Below are 16,406 nucleotides of genomic sequence, written 5' to 3' on the forward strand. Positions count from 1 at the left end.
AATCCCATCAAAACTTAGTTTTTTTCATCTACACCTTTTAAAAATATCTTAATGTTTCATTAAGATACCTAAATATCTAGTTAAATATCATCTCATGTCCATCATTTCACAAATTCTATCCACGCCAGCATCCCAAACACATCTCTCCTGTCTCCTCTCCGTATCTCTTTGTACCCAATAGCATAGTTACTCTCCCAATCGCCCACCAAGCTCAGGGTCCTTCACACAGCATCAACTCAATCATTCCTCCATCCATTCAGTCAATAATTCTTCTGAGTTTTGTCTTTGATATGTTTCCAAAATTTATTCCTTCCTTAAACCATGTCTAGATTTTTGCAAAAAGCACTGAATAGTTTCTCCATGCCTCTGGCTTTCCAAGAGGACTTGTCTGCTGCATTAACTTGCCTCAAACACCACTTTAAACCCTTCTCTACCATCTTTCTATTACTCTATTCCACCCATGCTTGATTTTGAAGGATCTGTTCAAACACTATCTTTTCTATGAGAGCACTACTAATTTCCTCAATCATTTGGCTATTTTATAAGAAACCAAAAGGGGATTATATTTATTGAGTTATATTCATGGCACTGTGCCAGGTACTCTGCATGTGTGATGTTATTTAACTTCCCAATCTATGAGGTTAGGTGTTATTATTCCTATTTTTGCAAATGGGTAAACAAAAACTCATAGAAGTTTTGAATCTAAGATCTTACCTAAAATCCCAAAGCTCAAAAATGAACAGTATCCAAGTTCTCATTGTAATTTATCTATAAAATTTCCTCGAGGAAAAATGTTTCCTTTTTGCTCTTAGTAGGAGAAAAGATGTTCTCTTAGACTACTATGGATTGAAATGATGTACTTTTGAAGCCTAAGCAATTTTTTAATCTTAAGAAATAAAATGTGGCTCATGATTGAATGAAGGATAAGGAAAGAGAAAAGAAGAGAGATTTCTGAAATTTATCAGTTTTATTTTCCTTGTGGTTTTCATCATGATTTGTGGGTTAAGACTGAGAAAGCATGATTTCACAGAAAGTTAGAAAACAGTATCCTCTCTGTCCATGCTGGCTTCCTCGAACAAGAGGAGCAGGAAGTTGCTTATTTGGAATTACCTGGAGGTGTTGAAAGGCTTTCTGCTCAAAAAAATATCTTCTCTTTTGAGCTGTCCACTCAGTCATACTTCTCACAAGCAAAAGGCTCCCATCAAAATACAGACCCCAGAGCTGGAGGATGAAACACTAAATCATTCAGGCCCTGGTTAGCTCAGTAGATGAGTCAGTCACCTCATTATGAGAACAGAGTGTAGAACAAGTGGTTCTGATGGCAGAAGAAAAGGGCCAGGAAAGATCCAGATCCAGGCTATGGAGAAGAGCCATCAATCAAATGGCATCTTAAGGAACAGTATAAGAGGTGTTAGGCTACAGTATTGTCTGGTCTCCCTCTGCAGAGGGAGAGAAAGCATCTCTCCTTGCTAGTTTTACATGCAATAAGACTTTACAATGGGAAGAGCATTATAGAGAATTAACATTTAGTATAATTCTATTGTCAATCATCAATGCCTACAAGATTAACAGACATCTGGGCACAAATTCATAAAGTAGCCAGATTTGCACCTCCCCTTGTTTCTATCTGCAGCTTAATTTGTTTAAGAAAGCCATTATGAACAAACAGGAACATACATGTACTGGGGCAAAAAGGTCTCCTCACCTGCAGAATTCACACTCTAAGGACCCTAAGGAGGTGCATCCCCAAGAAAGCAAGTGGTAGAATTTTATGGAAATAAATGTGTCTATAAAGATTCTTTGGGTTTTATCCAGCTTCAAAGTAACAAGGCTCGGATCAGCGCTCGATACCCAGATTACAATATTCTTTGCTAAGAGTAGATAATCCACTCCAGAGGAAGCTCTGGCAGTAAAAGGATAAAGAGTAATTAAGAGACATGATTGTAGAATAATTAGAATTTCAAAGGGAGAGCATAACAAGTAAAAACTCACACTTAGAACTATTGGTCCAAGTGAACATGGCTGATAAAACCTTTTGCTAGAATCTACTAATTTTTTTTTTTTTTTAGTCTGCACCACAACTATTCTTATTTCTTCCCCTTCCCATTTAATCTCCTCTTTCATATGCTATCATATAAAATCAAATATATTTTAGTTTGTATCTATTAAAATAAACTAAATTTTCTCCTCTACCCCCTTTACTTAGTTCCTCCTAAATTCTACCTTTCTTGTTAATCTATTTTAATTGTGAAAGTAATGCATACAGTTGTCATTAGAAGACACAGAAAAGAAGATGAAAAAACTAAAATCACTGAAAGTCAGATAAGAACGTTGGTGCATGTCCTTAGAGATTTTACCTAGTGTGTGTGTGCAAACATGTGTGAGCACATGTTCTCTCTCCCTACTTCTCTCCTTCCCTCCCTCCAATTAAGGAACTAGCAGTTTTTGAATGTTCCCAGTGAACCAAGGCTCTGCAGAGCGGAGTCCACTCCAACCTCCACCAACAGATGGCGATAATGGTCGATAAATTATTTTAATTTTAACACTGGTCATTTCCGTTGTAAAATTCATTTAAGGCACGCTTGCAGTGTTTGTGTTACATTTGGAATATTGTATGAACATTATTAAACCTGAAAAAGCACTGAGTGTGTTAAAAACAAATGTAAGAAAAAATGTATACTCATAAACATAAAAGGACACTTCCAAGTTTGGGACAGGGCCAGATATTGCTCAAGCCCAGAGGGTGGTGATTTTTGTTTGTTTTAACAGAAGTGCTCCTGAAGGACAAAGAGGGACTCATGCATCTCATGAGCTGTGCCAGTGCAAATGATGATGCTCAGCAAGGAGAGACAGGGGATGAAAGGAAAGAAAAAAAACAGGACACCAGAAAGCTGACGAACCAGTGAGTTAATTCAGGGGGATAATCAAAATGATGCCTTACACTACAACAGCTATTATTATATGTCAGCATTGTTCTAAGTGACTTAGGTCCATATTTTACTCTTTTGAGTTTCACTTTGTAGATGTGAAATTTAGGGGCAGAGTGAATCTACTCAAGGGTACATAGCTAATAAGTAGCAAAGATGCAAGGCAGGAAGTTTGCTTTGGAGTTTAAAGGCCATGCATATTGACAGTTACAGAAACTTTGATCACCAACCACAGATTCAAAGCAATTCCACTTTGAACATGCACACCTCCAAACAAGGAAAGGGCACACTGTTATAGCTGATGTCCCTAAGACAGATGCTGATGACATTCAGAAAAGGGTTAACTCTGCCTCAAGACTCTTTGGATAAATGACTCTGGTCTATTTTGGAAAAAGATGTCCAATATAAGTGTTAGGGAGGAGTGGGGGCATGACAGGCCTTTTAAGCTTTAAAGCCAAATTCAGGGATCTGTTTTGTGGACATGAATTTGGGGACAAGTCAAAACTTTTCTTGTTACTTTGGAGTTGTTAGAAAAAAATATATACACACACAAACAAGCAGCAGATCCTCACACTCACACCCAAACACCTACACCTGATTCTATACTGAACACAGATTTTTAGCTCACCTTTTTTGCTACTTTATTTTTTCACTGGCCTCTCTGGAAAAGGGGAGTTTCTAAAATTTGCTGTAGCTCTTTTAACAGTGGCTGAACAGAAGGAGGAAAACAAAGTATAAATTATGTCCATTTAGCTGGCACAGAAAAGTTTGTTGAAGACAAACTTTCTGACTCCTTACTACCTTGAACAATTCCTTTCCCTTTATTGTCTTCATTTACTTGGTATAGGAAGTAGTAAGCATCTGAAGATGAGATATAAGGCAAAGGAAAATTTCAGATAACGTAATCCATTTTGAATCGATTTTGTAACCTCTTTTGCCCTGACAATTTACACAGTTTCTGTAAGACTATTCTAAGACATAAAAATATCAAGGCCATACAAAGATAATCCATTCTTCCTCCCATTCATTGTTGTGGCTAAACTCTTAGACACCCACCCCTTCCTTTGCTGTTATGTGTGCACCTTGTGAATAAATGATTCCTAGTGCATGCGGAGCAGGAAGCTACATCTTAGGCAATGGAATTAAAGCCAGGGTCTCAGGTGAATACTTGGCAGCAAAAGCTACTGTAGACCTAAAGTCAGAAACAACTGAAAGCCTGGTGCTGAAGGTGAGTGGATCACAGGAAGTGTAGCAAGAAAGAAGAGATCCAATCATGAAATCAACTAATTGATATTTACAGCATTCCTATGGTATGTATTTCACCATACAAGGCCTATCAAAAATGTGTAAGGTGTCATATCTGCCATTGAGAAAAAAATCTTTGGAGGAACGTAAAGAATTTTTAGTATTAAAAACCATCTTAGTACTGAAATAAAAATATAAGACCTTGTATGATGAATGCTATATAGAGGTAGGCATAAACATAGAAGGAAGGTCCAGCTGAACAAGAAGATTGGAAACCATAAATTCTGGTTGGCTATGAAGGGGGACAATGAACAGAAGAATCTGCCTTATGCAAATCTATGTGGGAGTAACAGAAGCTAGGCCTGAAAAGATCCTTCAGGGCTCTGAGTTCCAGGAAAAAGAGAGACGAAACAGAATATGGCGGGATATTTTACAACTGCAGAATAAAATGATGAAAGCATAACTTTAGCAAGATTAATGAAAATCTTGTGCCTGGGATTAGCAAAGAGAAGAGCCACATTTTATTCTTTTTTTTTTCTGTTTGTAACCAAGCAATAACATTCATGTTCAAGAAATTAAAATACAGGGATGAGAAGATCTGGGAAAGAATGGAAAGGTTCTAAAGGGCAGAGGAGATTTAAGACAAGGGCTTCTCTTAAGGAGACTTAAATGCTCAACTTGATATCTAAGAAAAATAATCTATAATATCTATGCTACAGAAAGCCAGTTGGCTTGCTCTGTGAATTCAGAAAATAGGGAAATGTATGTGCCAGCTTTCCTTTTTCTGAGCTGTCCTGCAAGGACAGTGATTTTGGCTTTAGTGACAGACCCAGAACCTGCAGACTGGAAATGACTTAACAGATGCTCAGACTGTCCTCATGTGGTATCACCCATGGCTAGCCTGGCTACTGTAAAGCATGTGAGCTGATGGAGAATATATCACATTTTTTTTTCAAAGGAAGATATATATTTATATACTCAATTTTCCACAACATAGAAATTTTTAAGATAAACACATCCTCCGAGTACAAATGGAATCAGTCATTTTCACCCGGATTTTGGAACAAATCTTTTTTCACTCAATTTAGAACCATTTTTGCTAATTTGTCTTATCATTCCTGAATTAAACAGGTGAATTCATTATAAATGCAGACAAGGGTAACAACTGATGCCGTTTCTTCCATGTACAGCTTGAACTAAAAAATTTATATACAATGAACATTACAACTACTTTGTTAAAAATAGCCAAGATGCATTTTTTAAACAAGTTCTATGTAAAACATTTAGCCTCTCTGCCAAATAAAAGCATACTATAAAAACATTAGACTTACTACACAGGTTTGCTATTATAGTTCAGTATCAATTCTATTATGATGTGCAATCAAGGTAAAGTAGCTCTGCACTACTTTATGGTCTTTTAAGAGCACATAGCACACCAAAGGTCATTTACATTATCTTATGACAACATTTTTACCACAAGTCACTGTACTGCAGCACTTAAGAATGCAGTCACTGAAGGCCAGACCTAAATTGGTGCTCCCAGGTACTAATATGTAAAAGGAAAATAACATATGCTGAAAATGGAACCCAGGATTTTGCAAGTAAAATATATATTATCTATCATAAAAATGAATCCCCAAATGTCCCAAATACTGATTAACATCCAACTTTTAAAGCAAAGGTAATTTGATCATAGAAAACTATTTTTTATTCCTGAATTCAATTTATGAATCAACATTTATTATTATTTAAATTCTCTCCCTACCCCAACCAAAACCTACAATGTATTTCCTTGGCTTTGATAATCTCACCTTAGTGTTTATGCAGCACTTTATTCATAAGGAATAAGTAATTACAATGGAAAGACAATAGAGTTACAGAGAAACTTGTTTGTAAATGGTAATATGGTCAAATACCAGCTCCATGATTTTGGTATAGCTGCCTGATCTCAGTCTCCTCATCAGTAAAGGGGTCTAATAACATCTGTGTCACAGGGACTAGCACAGTGCTTCACAAATAATAGATATTCAGTGACTAATCAATGTTATCCATTTCTCCCACCCTCTCCCCAAGTAAGGAAATCACTTGAGAGCACTCAACTAGACGACCTTCTTTACCTTAACATCAACATGGCCCTAGGGTGCAAAATGTTGAGAGAAAACAGAACTACTATTTTTATGGCTACTTTTCAGCACAGTTATTTGTATACAGTAGCCATTCAACATATATTGGTTGAATGCATAAAATAGGAACAGGAATATAATTTTTCCCCCTTTAAAGTTTTTGGTGTGGGAAGTTAAGGGACACTGGTAGGGAGAAGGGAAATGCTATATTTTGCCTTGGAAAATAGACATGGAGTTGAATTTTATCCCAGTTTAGCTTATAAAAATATAAGAAGGAAATAGGTAATTTCAGAGTTTCACATGGAATTCAGAATTAGGACTAAAAAGAAAGCTGTAAAATGTTGGGGGAAACCCCCCAAAGACTTTGTTCCCATATTGCTTCTAAACTTGGTATACTTTGTAAAAGAAATCAAAACTGGAACTCTTACACTCCTCCCCAAAGAACTGAGTCAGAATGTGCAGAAACTGACTGACTGCACTGCCCTCCAATGCTGAATCCATACAGGACTGCTGCATGCAAAACAAAAAGAGCGTGACCGAGAGAAAACTAAGCATGTCCTCCTCCAAGGCAAAGCAGAGTTATCTCAAACTATTAAAACAGAGTGTGCAAAATTACCTGGAAATTTCTTTTGATTCTGACACAAACTAAAAAGGCAGGAGTCAAATTGTACATTTCCTAGACTGAAAACTAACGCTGGCTTTGATCCAAAATACAGCCCTGGCATATTGATTTCCAAACCCAGCCCATCCCTTTTTTTTAAAGTAATAAATCCTGAATGCCCCGCAACCTTGAAAGGTCAGGTTCAGAGTAGACTGACAAGAAAAATGTTCTATTTAACTCATTTCACTTCTAAGAAATTTGGGAATATGACATAAATGCATCACTAGTAAAAGCTACACTTGGTCTGTTTAAGCAAGGGAATGTTAGCCAGCCAGCGGCTGATGTCTCCAAGGTCACTCTTGACAACCTCTATGCTATGGTTCTAAGGACAGATCTGATGGAGAAGGATAAATAAAGGCTTCCATATTGATCTCCTACTAGTCTGTCTCTGAACCACCCTGTCCTTAAGATGTTGCAGATAAAGATGAGCACTCATTCCAAGGGCACAGGAGTACAGATCTAAAAATTTAGAATATTAAAACTTAAAATCAAAGAGGAATTGTCTTTGTAAGAAAGAATGTAACTAAAGAGAACCAAATGCTGTAAAATTGCTTTAGTATCAATTTTACACAATTACCATATCCCTATGTGAAGGAAATCTGTCTCACTTTCACTATAGCTTGAATTTACTAAATTTTCCAGAAGGTACTTTTCTTATTCTTTGCAAGTGAGGAGGATGTGGATAGAGCTGGGGCTAAAAGTGCTTCTTATCTACATGACCCAGTCAGTAAGAATTTTCCAAATCTTGCATAACAGGACAGGTGCTAAGGGGTGGCAAAATGCCATTCAGAGACTTTGAAAGAACAACAACAACAACAACAAAAGCATATTCTAGAAACTAAAGGCGGGTAAAAGTAATGTTGATTGGAAGCAAAATTTGAGCAGATTAGTAAATTGTAGGTTAGGGAGACTTAAGAAAAGGACTTCTGTGGTATTTGTTCTTAAGAGTAAGTTAAACACATTAAACTTAGTTCTGTTTTGGGGGGTGGTGAGGAAGACAGGGATGCCTGGGAATTATACATATTACTGTTTGACTTGAGCTAAATAAAAATATAATTATTCTTAGATGAAGAAATCTGAAAAGAGAAAATTTTGTTTGGATGGATGTTAACTGGTTGAACAAGTGACTGAGTTCAAAAGAGTTGGTCAGTGTCACAGTTACATGGAACACAGTCCCTAGTGACTGTAGTGATGTGCTGCAGGGCTCTGTTCTTAGTACTATTAAAAACATTTTAGACAATGACATAATCAAGTAATTGGTGGTACACTTATCAAATATATACATGTCCCAATGTTAGAGGGCATACTGAACATAAGACATCAGAATTAAAAGTGTGAAATTATTTCAACAAGCTAGAGTGAATACTTGGCCATTGCAAATACTGTATTTAACAGGGGAAAATAAGTCTCATAGCTAAGTTCCAAGGTGGCAAAACCAACTGTACAAATTAAAAATCCCCTGACTCATTCACTAAAAATACCGTTTCAATTAGGTACAAGTTCAAGTTCTCCGAATAACTAAAACTTAGGTTGCACTGAGACAAATATGTGACCCTGACCATAGAAATAAGTAATGCTCTTGGTCTTTATGCTCATCATCCCCCAACATGCATTATTATGGGTTAAATAATTTAAAGAAAAAGATATGTTAAAGTCCTAAATCCAAGGACCTGCGAATGTAATCCTATTTGGAAATGGGGTTTTGAAGATATAACAAAGTTAAGATGAGCCCCTTCAGGCAGGCCCTAATTCAATGCAAGAGGTATATCTAGGGAGGGAGAGGGGAAATACTGGGAGTAATACTGACTAAATCATACTGATATATTGTGTGCATGTATAAATGTGTAACAAATCCCATCATGTGTACAACTATAATGCACCAATAAAAAATTGTGGGAAAAAATACAGGGAAATCTGAACATAGGAAGTAACCATGTGGTGGCAGAGATTGGAGGGATGCAGCTCTAAGTCTGGAACACCAAGAATTGCTGGCAAACCATCCAAACTAACAAGAATAAGGAAGGATTCTTTTCCATGGGTTTTTGGGGAGCAGGGCCTCCTGACACCTGCATTTTGGACTTCTAAGTCTCCAGAACTTGGAGTCAATGAATATGTATTGTTTTAAGCTACCCAGTGGTACTTTGTTATGGCAGCCCTAGCAAATGAACACAGCTCCAGCTTGCCTGGCTCCATCCTCATTTCCTGCAGTGGACAATGTCACTTAACCTGGGAAACTTGGTGTCATTCTTCAAGACTCCATTTAATGGCACCCTCTGCCCAGCCTCCTGTAGCAAGCCTTTTCTGACCTTTCTAGCTTAGCTAAAGAGCTGCCTCTGCGCTGTGCCCACAGCAGCCTCTGCCCATGGCAGTGCGATGCAGCACCCAGCACACTGCAGCTACACTACCTGTATGGCTGTCATCCCCATCGGATGTGCATGCTTTGACTTTTTTCTTTTTTTTTTTTTTTAATATTTGGCCTTAGCACAGTGCCTGACAAATTCTCAAAAGAAAGGGTGGAGGAATAAATAAACAAGTACTGGTAGGTTGTTTTCATTGAGTGCTTTCTACACTGAATATAATTATTCTAAATATCTCCTTTAACCTGGTCTTCTGAACTCTGTCAAAAGGGATGAGCAACTGTATCCTGGAGGATGGCACCACCGAAGGCCTGCAGACGCCTATGTGGGAAAGGAGACTGCAAGCCTTTCTCAGAGAGAAGAAGAAGTGGGGCTTGCTGCCAGGGAAGTTTTCAAGCAGAGCTGGGTGACCGACCATGTGGGTTGAGACTGGTGCTACATGGCAGTGTTTCATCAACTGACCTGGGAGGAGGTGATCACTGGTGGGGATCAGTGGTAAACAGAAAAATAAGTACAATCTGTCAAAATATTAATTCTGTGATTGTGTAGCTTTGACATTTTTAATATTAAAATGGCCTTTCTGGTTATGAAAGATGGAACTTGCCTCAGTTTGTATTCTTTTTGACAAAATAAAATGTTGACTCTATACTGGATCCTGAACGCTATTTTTTGTTTAGCTTACTGTCCTTAAAATCCAAAAATATGGGAAGCACTAAGACATGACAGGTTGGTGGGCATGGATTTGGTAGCCCAACTTTGAGCAGGAGGCTGAATGGAATGAACACGATCAATGTCAACAAGAGTAAGGGTTATGTGTACAGAATTACCAAGGAAAAGAATAACCATAACTTAAGAGTGCTCAATTTGTTTTGATTTCCAGTTATAAACTGAGACAAAAAAACAAAAACAGCCCAGTAAAATTCTGTAAAACCATATATATACCAGGCATAATGGCACACTCCTGTAATCCCAGTGGCTCAGGAGGCAGAAGGATTAGGAGTTCAAAGCCAGCCTCAGCAACTTAGCAAGGCCCTAAGCAACTTAACTAGGCCCTGTCTCAAAATAAAAAAATAAAAAGGGCTGGGAATGTGGCTCAGTGGTTAAGTACTCTTGAGTTCAATCCCCAGTACCAAACAGAAACACAAAACCAAAATAAAATAATATTAAAAACTCACAAAACCCCCAAACAAAACGTATATGAATGTATCATGCCACAAACAGAAGTTCAAATGAAAACAACTCTGATAACAAGGAGATGGCTTCTGATAGCTCTCCTCCCTCTTGTTCCCTCCAGGACTTGCTGATGTGGGCATGTTTATCAGCAATGGTGTCTCTGGTACCTCCTGTAACTATCCTGCTGAGGCAGCAGAATACAACCCCCATCTTCCCTGACTTCCTGCTACTTTGGATGGTTTGTTTAGGGTTATTTGACCTTGTATGCTTTGACAATCAAGATGAAATGTGCCTTGAACATGAATGCAGTGTTTTATAAACACCAAGAAAGGCCCTTTAAACCCTATAAGAAGTGACTCCTCAAAAGAGAATCCAGATCCCAGTGATGCTAGAAAAATCTCTGAAGACATGGTATCAGAATGCTGCCCTGAGAGTTTCATTTACATAAGTTTTATATCTGTATCTATAACATGTGGACACACACACACATCTACATATATTATTCTTTCAAAGTCAGTGTAAAATTCTTGACACTTTAAAGAGCAAGTGTACCATCTTCAGCATTAAAATGGGAATTGATATAGGGCAACCCAGATGGAGGTGAATTCACTATTTGTAGACTGTATCCCAGGTGCTTCTGGGTGATGATGAGTGTGGAGGCAGAAAGGGCGGAGGGCCTTCTTTCAACTGCAGTTAAAGCAGGGGTAAAACATGATTATCTCTCCTGTGCTCCTTTGAAGAGTACACATTACATATACTCTGTATCATGAGCCTAATAATACAAATTCCTATTCTCTTGTAAGGAACATGGTATCTGTTTTAAAAAAGGTAAAACAAAAGTCAGAGTCCTAAATACACATGAAGTACCTTTCCCCACCAGTTAAGTGTTCAGGGCTCAGCTTATCAAAACATGTGCTTTCTTTCACTTGGGTCCATTACCGCCAGGCCAGCCTGGGACCTTTCCACAGGCCAATGCCTTTTCGAAACCACATCCAGAGAAAGGTGATAATTGCCCCCCTTAACACCCTGGCCTACACTGGGCTCACTAATTGCTCCAAGCCCTGCTTGTTTCCTCTCAAAAACACCTTACCTCAGAGAGAAGGCAGAGAATGACCTTAAACTGCAGCTCACTTCCTAGTCTGGATTCCTAGCCCTTCCCAACTCAAACTTCATCACAGAGGCAACAAGACAGAAGGGAAAGGTGGTGCACAGGAATGTGCACTTTTAGGTTCATTAAATGAAAAATCAAATGTTGTTCTTGATGCTGGGCATAAAACACAGAGAGGCTCAACCACCAAAGAATTTGAGGCAAGTTGCTATAGAAATTCAGGAGATAAGAGCAAGCCAGTCTCTCTAAAGCTAGCAGACACTTCAGAGAGATGATGCCATAACACTTCTGCATGAATCCTGAATCGAGAACCTTAAGGAAAACAGAGACATAAGTGCTTTTATTTTAAAGACACAAAACATGGCTGAGTGCAGTGGTGCATGCCTAAATCCTAGTTATTTGGGAGGCTGAGGCAGGAGGATGGCAAATTGAAGATAAGCCTCAACAATTAGCAGGACCCTCTCTCAAAAATTAAAAGTAAATAAATAAAAAGGGCTGGGAATGTAGCCAAGTAGTAGAGTGTCCCTGGGTCTAAACCTCAGTACTACAAAAAAACAAAAAAAACCCTAAAACCTGGGGGTAGAGGACCAATTCCAGAACCATTTGTAATGAGATGCTCACATTTGTAAATATGTTTTGTTGATGATTACTTTGAGGATAAATATTTGTGTTCTTCTCAGTGAGGGAATCCTCTAGTACCATTCATACAGTGTTCACCCACAGTGCTCAGAACCTAGAGATTTCCATTTCTCCGGCACAATATTAAGAAAGGAGGTTATGCAGAAAAGAAGAATAAAATCTGGTAATGGATTTTAGGTGCTTGACAAAAATATTTGAGTAAACAAATGAGCTCATGAATGAGGAATCTGTACTTATAATAAATTTATGATGAACATGTGGGCAGTTGGGGTAAGAGCCAGGAGAAGCTATGACAAGTACTTGACTTCTAGGACAACTTTTAAAAGCACTGTCACATTTGATGCTTTGCAAGGGCTTTCATACGTGTACTTTGTCCAAGCCTGAGGTGACTCGGCAGAGGAGGTACTGTTAGTCCTGTTCCAAGAGGATGTCAACTAAGGCTGAGGGGACCCGTAACTCATCTCTGCATTGCCCGGCAGTGGAAAGAAACCAGAAAAGGAAACCAGGCTATTTGGTAGGTCCTCGGTAAAAAGCATGAGCCTGCATCAGGTTCCTCCTGGAGCTTGTTGAGTAGCCACTTAAGTGACAATGAGTGTTAAGGAAACTGCTGGCTGAAAAGGGAAGAGATGGTTACTAGAGCCAAGGCGGGAACTGTGCCATGAAGCACAGAGCCACGGAAAAATAATGCAACAAGCCCTCTTCTTGACGGAGATGGAACTAAAGCACTTCAACCCCACATTCAATTAGTTACAGCACTCCAGGCTAAGTTTAAATCACAAGTTTTAAATTTATTCGAATACAAGCAGGGACTTAAAGTGATTTGGGAAGGAGACAGAACAACCTCCAAATAGTCTTTGAGCCAAACACTAAGTTATCCTGAAATGGAAAAAAAAAAAAAAGATATTTATTCCAGAAAAAAAGAGGCTAAAACCCTTTATCTTATCACATAGCAAAAGCAATGTAATGGGGATTAAAATCTATTCCAATTAACCCCACAGAAGAAGACATGCTCAAAACTTAAAGAATACAATGTATAGATATACATACCATGGATAACTGTAATGCACTAAACTATTTAAAAAGTTAAAAAAAAGAAAGAAAGAAAGAACATAGAATAGTACATATAAGCTCAGAAAAGAGAGACAAATGATTCCTGGAGAAAGAGGATGTTAATAATCTATCCATCTAAGGAGACTGATTCATAATGCGGTTGGGAGGGGGAGCATGCGAGGATTAGATGAACTCTAGACAGGGCAAAGGGTGGGAGGGGAAGGGAGGGAGCATGGGAGTAGAAAAGACAGTGGATTTAGAAGGACATCATTACCCTAAGTACATGTATGAAGACACGAATAGTGTGAATATACTTTGTGTACAACCAGAGATATAAAAAAATGCACTCTATATGTGTAATGTGAATTGTAATGAATTCTGCTGTCATATATAACAAATTAGAATTAAAAAAAATTAAAAACTTATCCATCACTTAAAAAGGGGAAGAGAGGATGCATATGACACCATTTTTGGAAAAGGATTTTTAAAATGCATATATTTTATAACCAAACTAATAAACCATTTTTTTTAAGCCACAAGGATGTAACAATTTGCAGTACTATCAAACTACTCAGAATATGGAGCATCCAGGAGAAGGAAGGTGCTAAGATAATGTCTGGTGGTACCCAATTCATCAATCAGCGGAGCTGCTCTTATTGTTACAACCACGTAGCAGAACTGGACATGACAATTACAGGGCAGCAACCTCCCAAGGAACTGCTCAATGGTTGTGAAAAATGTTAATGTGCTAGAGACAACAGAGTCGATCAATTTCTTGACTCAAACTCGTTCCTATTCTTGCTAAATAAAAAGAAGGAAAGCTAAAGTGTGTTCAGGGTTTCTTTTCATTTGTTCTTCTCAAGTTCAGAAAACACAGAACAGATTTTCATCAACTCCTGGCTAATTGGACTTGCAATCCTGATGTAACTGTATCCCATGTAGCCATGCCAATTAAAAACTTCCCAGTTGAGAGGGACTCTTTTCCCCAGGATCTTCATTATGTTCTTCTAAAACTACATGTAATGTTAAATTTGCTTCCAGAGCACATCTATGGATTTGTTCCCATAAGATTTACCTGCCAGGTATTCCATGCATTTTCAATTATTTATTTCTATGGTCTTTATGGCTGACAAAGAGGACCACACATTCATTAAAAATATAATTTGTAGGTTGGAGTTGTGGCTCAGTGGTAGAGCACTTGCCTAGCATGTGTGAGTCACTGGGTTCAATCCCCAGCATCATATAAAAAATAAAGGTCCACCTACAACTAAAAAAAATTATAAAACATAATTTGTAATGGTCACTGAGTCTGATGTACTTCTGCATGGACTGCAAATTAAATCAAACATCTGTCCAATGAAGGTTAGGTTAAGCTATGCTGCATCATTCACCCCTGTTATTTTATACTGATTGATTTAGGTAAAATATAACATTTAGTTGATTGACCTTTTCTAATAGAATACATTACTTCGTCAAAATGGAAATTATAACAATCACTACCAAAGAATGGAAGCAATTCCCAGGTTGGAGAGAAACAGGCAAAACAGGGAAACATTTCTGGTAAAAACAAAGGGGCCATACCCAGAGAGCAAAAGCTTTAAGTCATTTGTCCTAAGAAAATCATTAAGAGTGAGGAAAAAGACTTTGCTGCAAAGATTATATAGAAAAATTGTAAACAATCTAAATACTAAGTAAACTGCCGAACAGCCACTGAATGGAAAAAAAAAAAGCATGTAACAAGTGATATTGTAGTGTCCTTGTTCCAGCAGGAGGCAACCCATGTCTCCAAGAAAAACAGAACACTGTATCTTGTGAGGTATGACCTGGGAAGAAACTGTAAATATACTCCCCCCACCGCCTTCTCTTGAAAACCTAGATCAATACTATCTAATAGAAACAGAATGCAAACCACAAATGTAATCCTCATATGTCATTTTAAATTTTCTAGTAGCCACATTAACAAATGAAAAGGAACAGATGAAATTAATTTTCATAATTTTAACTTAAACCAATATACCTAACATATTATCAGAACATGCAATGAATATAAAATATCAATGGTGGCTTAATGTTATTCAACGACGTATTTGAAATCTGGTGCGTATTTTACACTTCCAGTACGACTCTATTTGGAACAGCCACAAGTCAAGCACTCAATAGTCACACGTGGCTGCTGGCCACCGTGCTGTTTGTGTAGTTCTAGATGTTTATGGGCTGCCGTTTCTTTCACAGTTTAACATTTTCCTTACCATGGGAAATAGTAGGTTGGCACCATGTAAAGTTTGGGAAAGGCAACTGCTGACTACCACTTTAGGATGTTTATGCGAGCTGCTTTAAAGTGGGCACAGACTAGGGCAATAATCCAACTTTTGCACTTCCAAAGTTATTTTTTTAACCTTGGGTCTATGTGAGATATTCACTGTCTGTGGCTAATTTTTGGGAAGGAATGTCTGAACAGCAAGGTCCACTTGAAAAGCCCCAATAATATTTTCCTTTTAACTTAGTTGGCAAGATTCTGTGGTTACTCTCATAGTATAAATTAAGTCTTGTGGCATAGCAGAATGCCCCATAATTCTTCCCTCCTAATTCCCAACTCCTGGGGGTTTTGAATATGCTTTAATGATGCTATGCATGACTTCAGATCACCTGTCAAATTTTTATTTGATAAGCCTAAATTTTAAAGGGAAAAAGTGTTTGTGTGTATGTGCCACAAGTTTGCTCACTATGTAAAAACAAGGAACTCAGTAAATCTGAAACCAATCAACTTTGCAGATCTGAGGGCTCTACTCATCTCAGACACCACATTTTAACCATGTGGAACCATGTGACATTAAGGGAGCAACCAGGGCAGACAGGAGCTCTTAAGGCACCTTTCTTGCAAATTAGAAAAAGGAGTCCTCTAATGAAGGAGGCAGTGACAAGCCCAGGGCTTGGTGACTGAGTGTGAGATGGATTTTAGCTTCAGTCACACCTGGACAGGCATTTCTGTGCAGGTGACAAAGTCCCACATTATATATGGGGTATAATACCTGGGAACAATATCCTAGCTGGCACACAATAGCAGACATGGGTAAAAAGCTTTGGAGACTGCAATCAGAACCATAAGTAGGTTATAGACTTTCT

General features: G+C 38.1%; 2 protein-coding genes across 13 annotated transcripts in view; one reads left to right on the forward strand and one right to left on the reverse strand.

Moving 5' to 3' along the window:
- Positions 1-16,406, forward strand: part of LOC308631046 (uncharacterized protein) — a 159,354-nt gene that overhangs the window by 90,812 nt on the left and 52,136 nt on the right. For both annotated transcript variants that reach the window (XM_081261917.1, XM_081261918.1), the window contains one exon: positions 2,770-2,902. In XM_081261917.1, the coding sequence (XP_081118043.1) occupies positions 2,770-2,902 (133 nt within the window). The remainder of the gene's footprint in view (positions 1-2,769; positions 2,903-16,406) is intronic.
- RBMS1 (RNA binding motif single stranded interacting protein 1) overlaps positions 1-16,406 on the reverse strand; it is a 214,373-nt gene that overhangs the window by 46,705 nt on the left and 151,262 nt on the right. The window lies entirely within an intron of this gene.

The sequence above is a fragment of the Spermophilus citellus genome (genome assembly GCF_964194105.1).
Source record: "Spermophilus citellus genome assembly, chromosome: 11".
In the NCBI taxonomy this organism is placed as follows: Eukaryota; Metazoa; Chordata; class Mammalia; order Rodentia; family Sciuridae; genus Spermophilus; species Spermophilus citellus.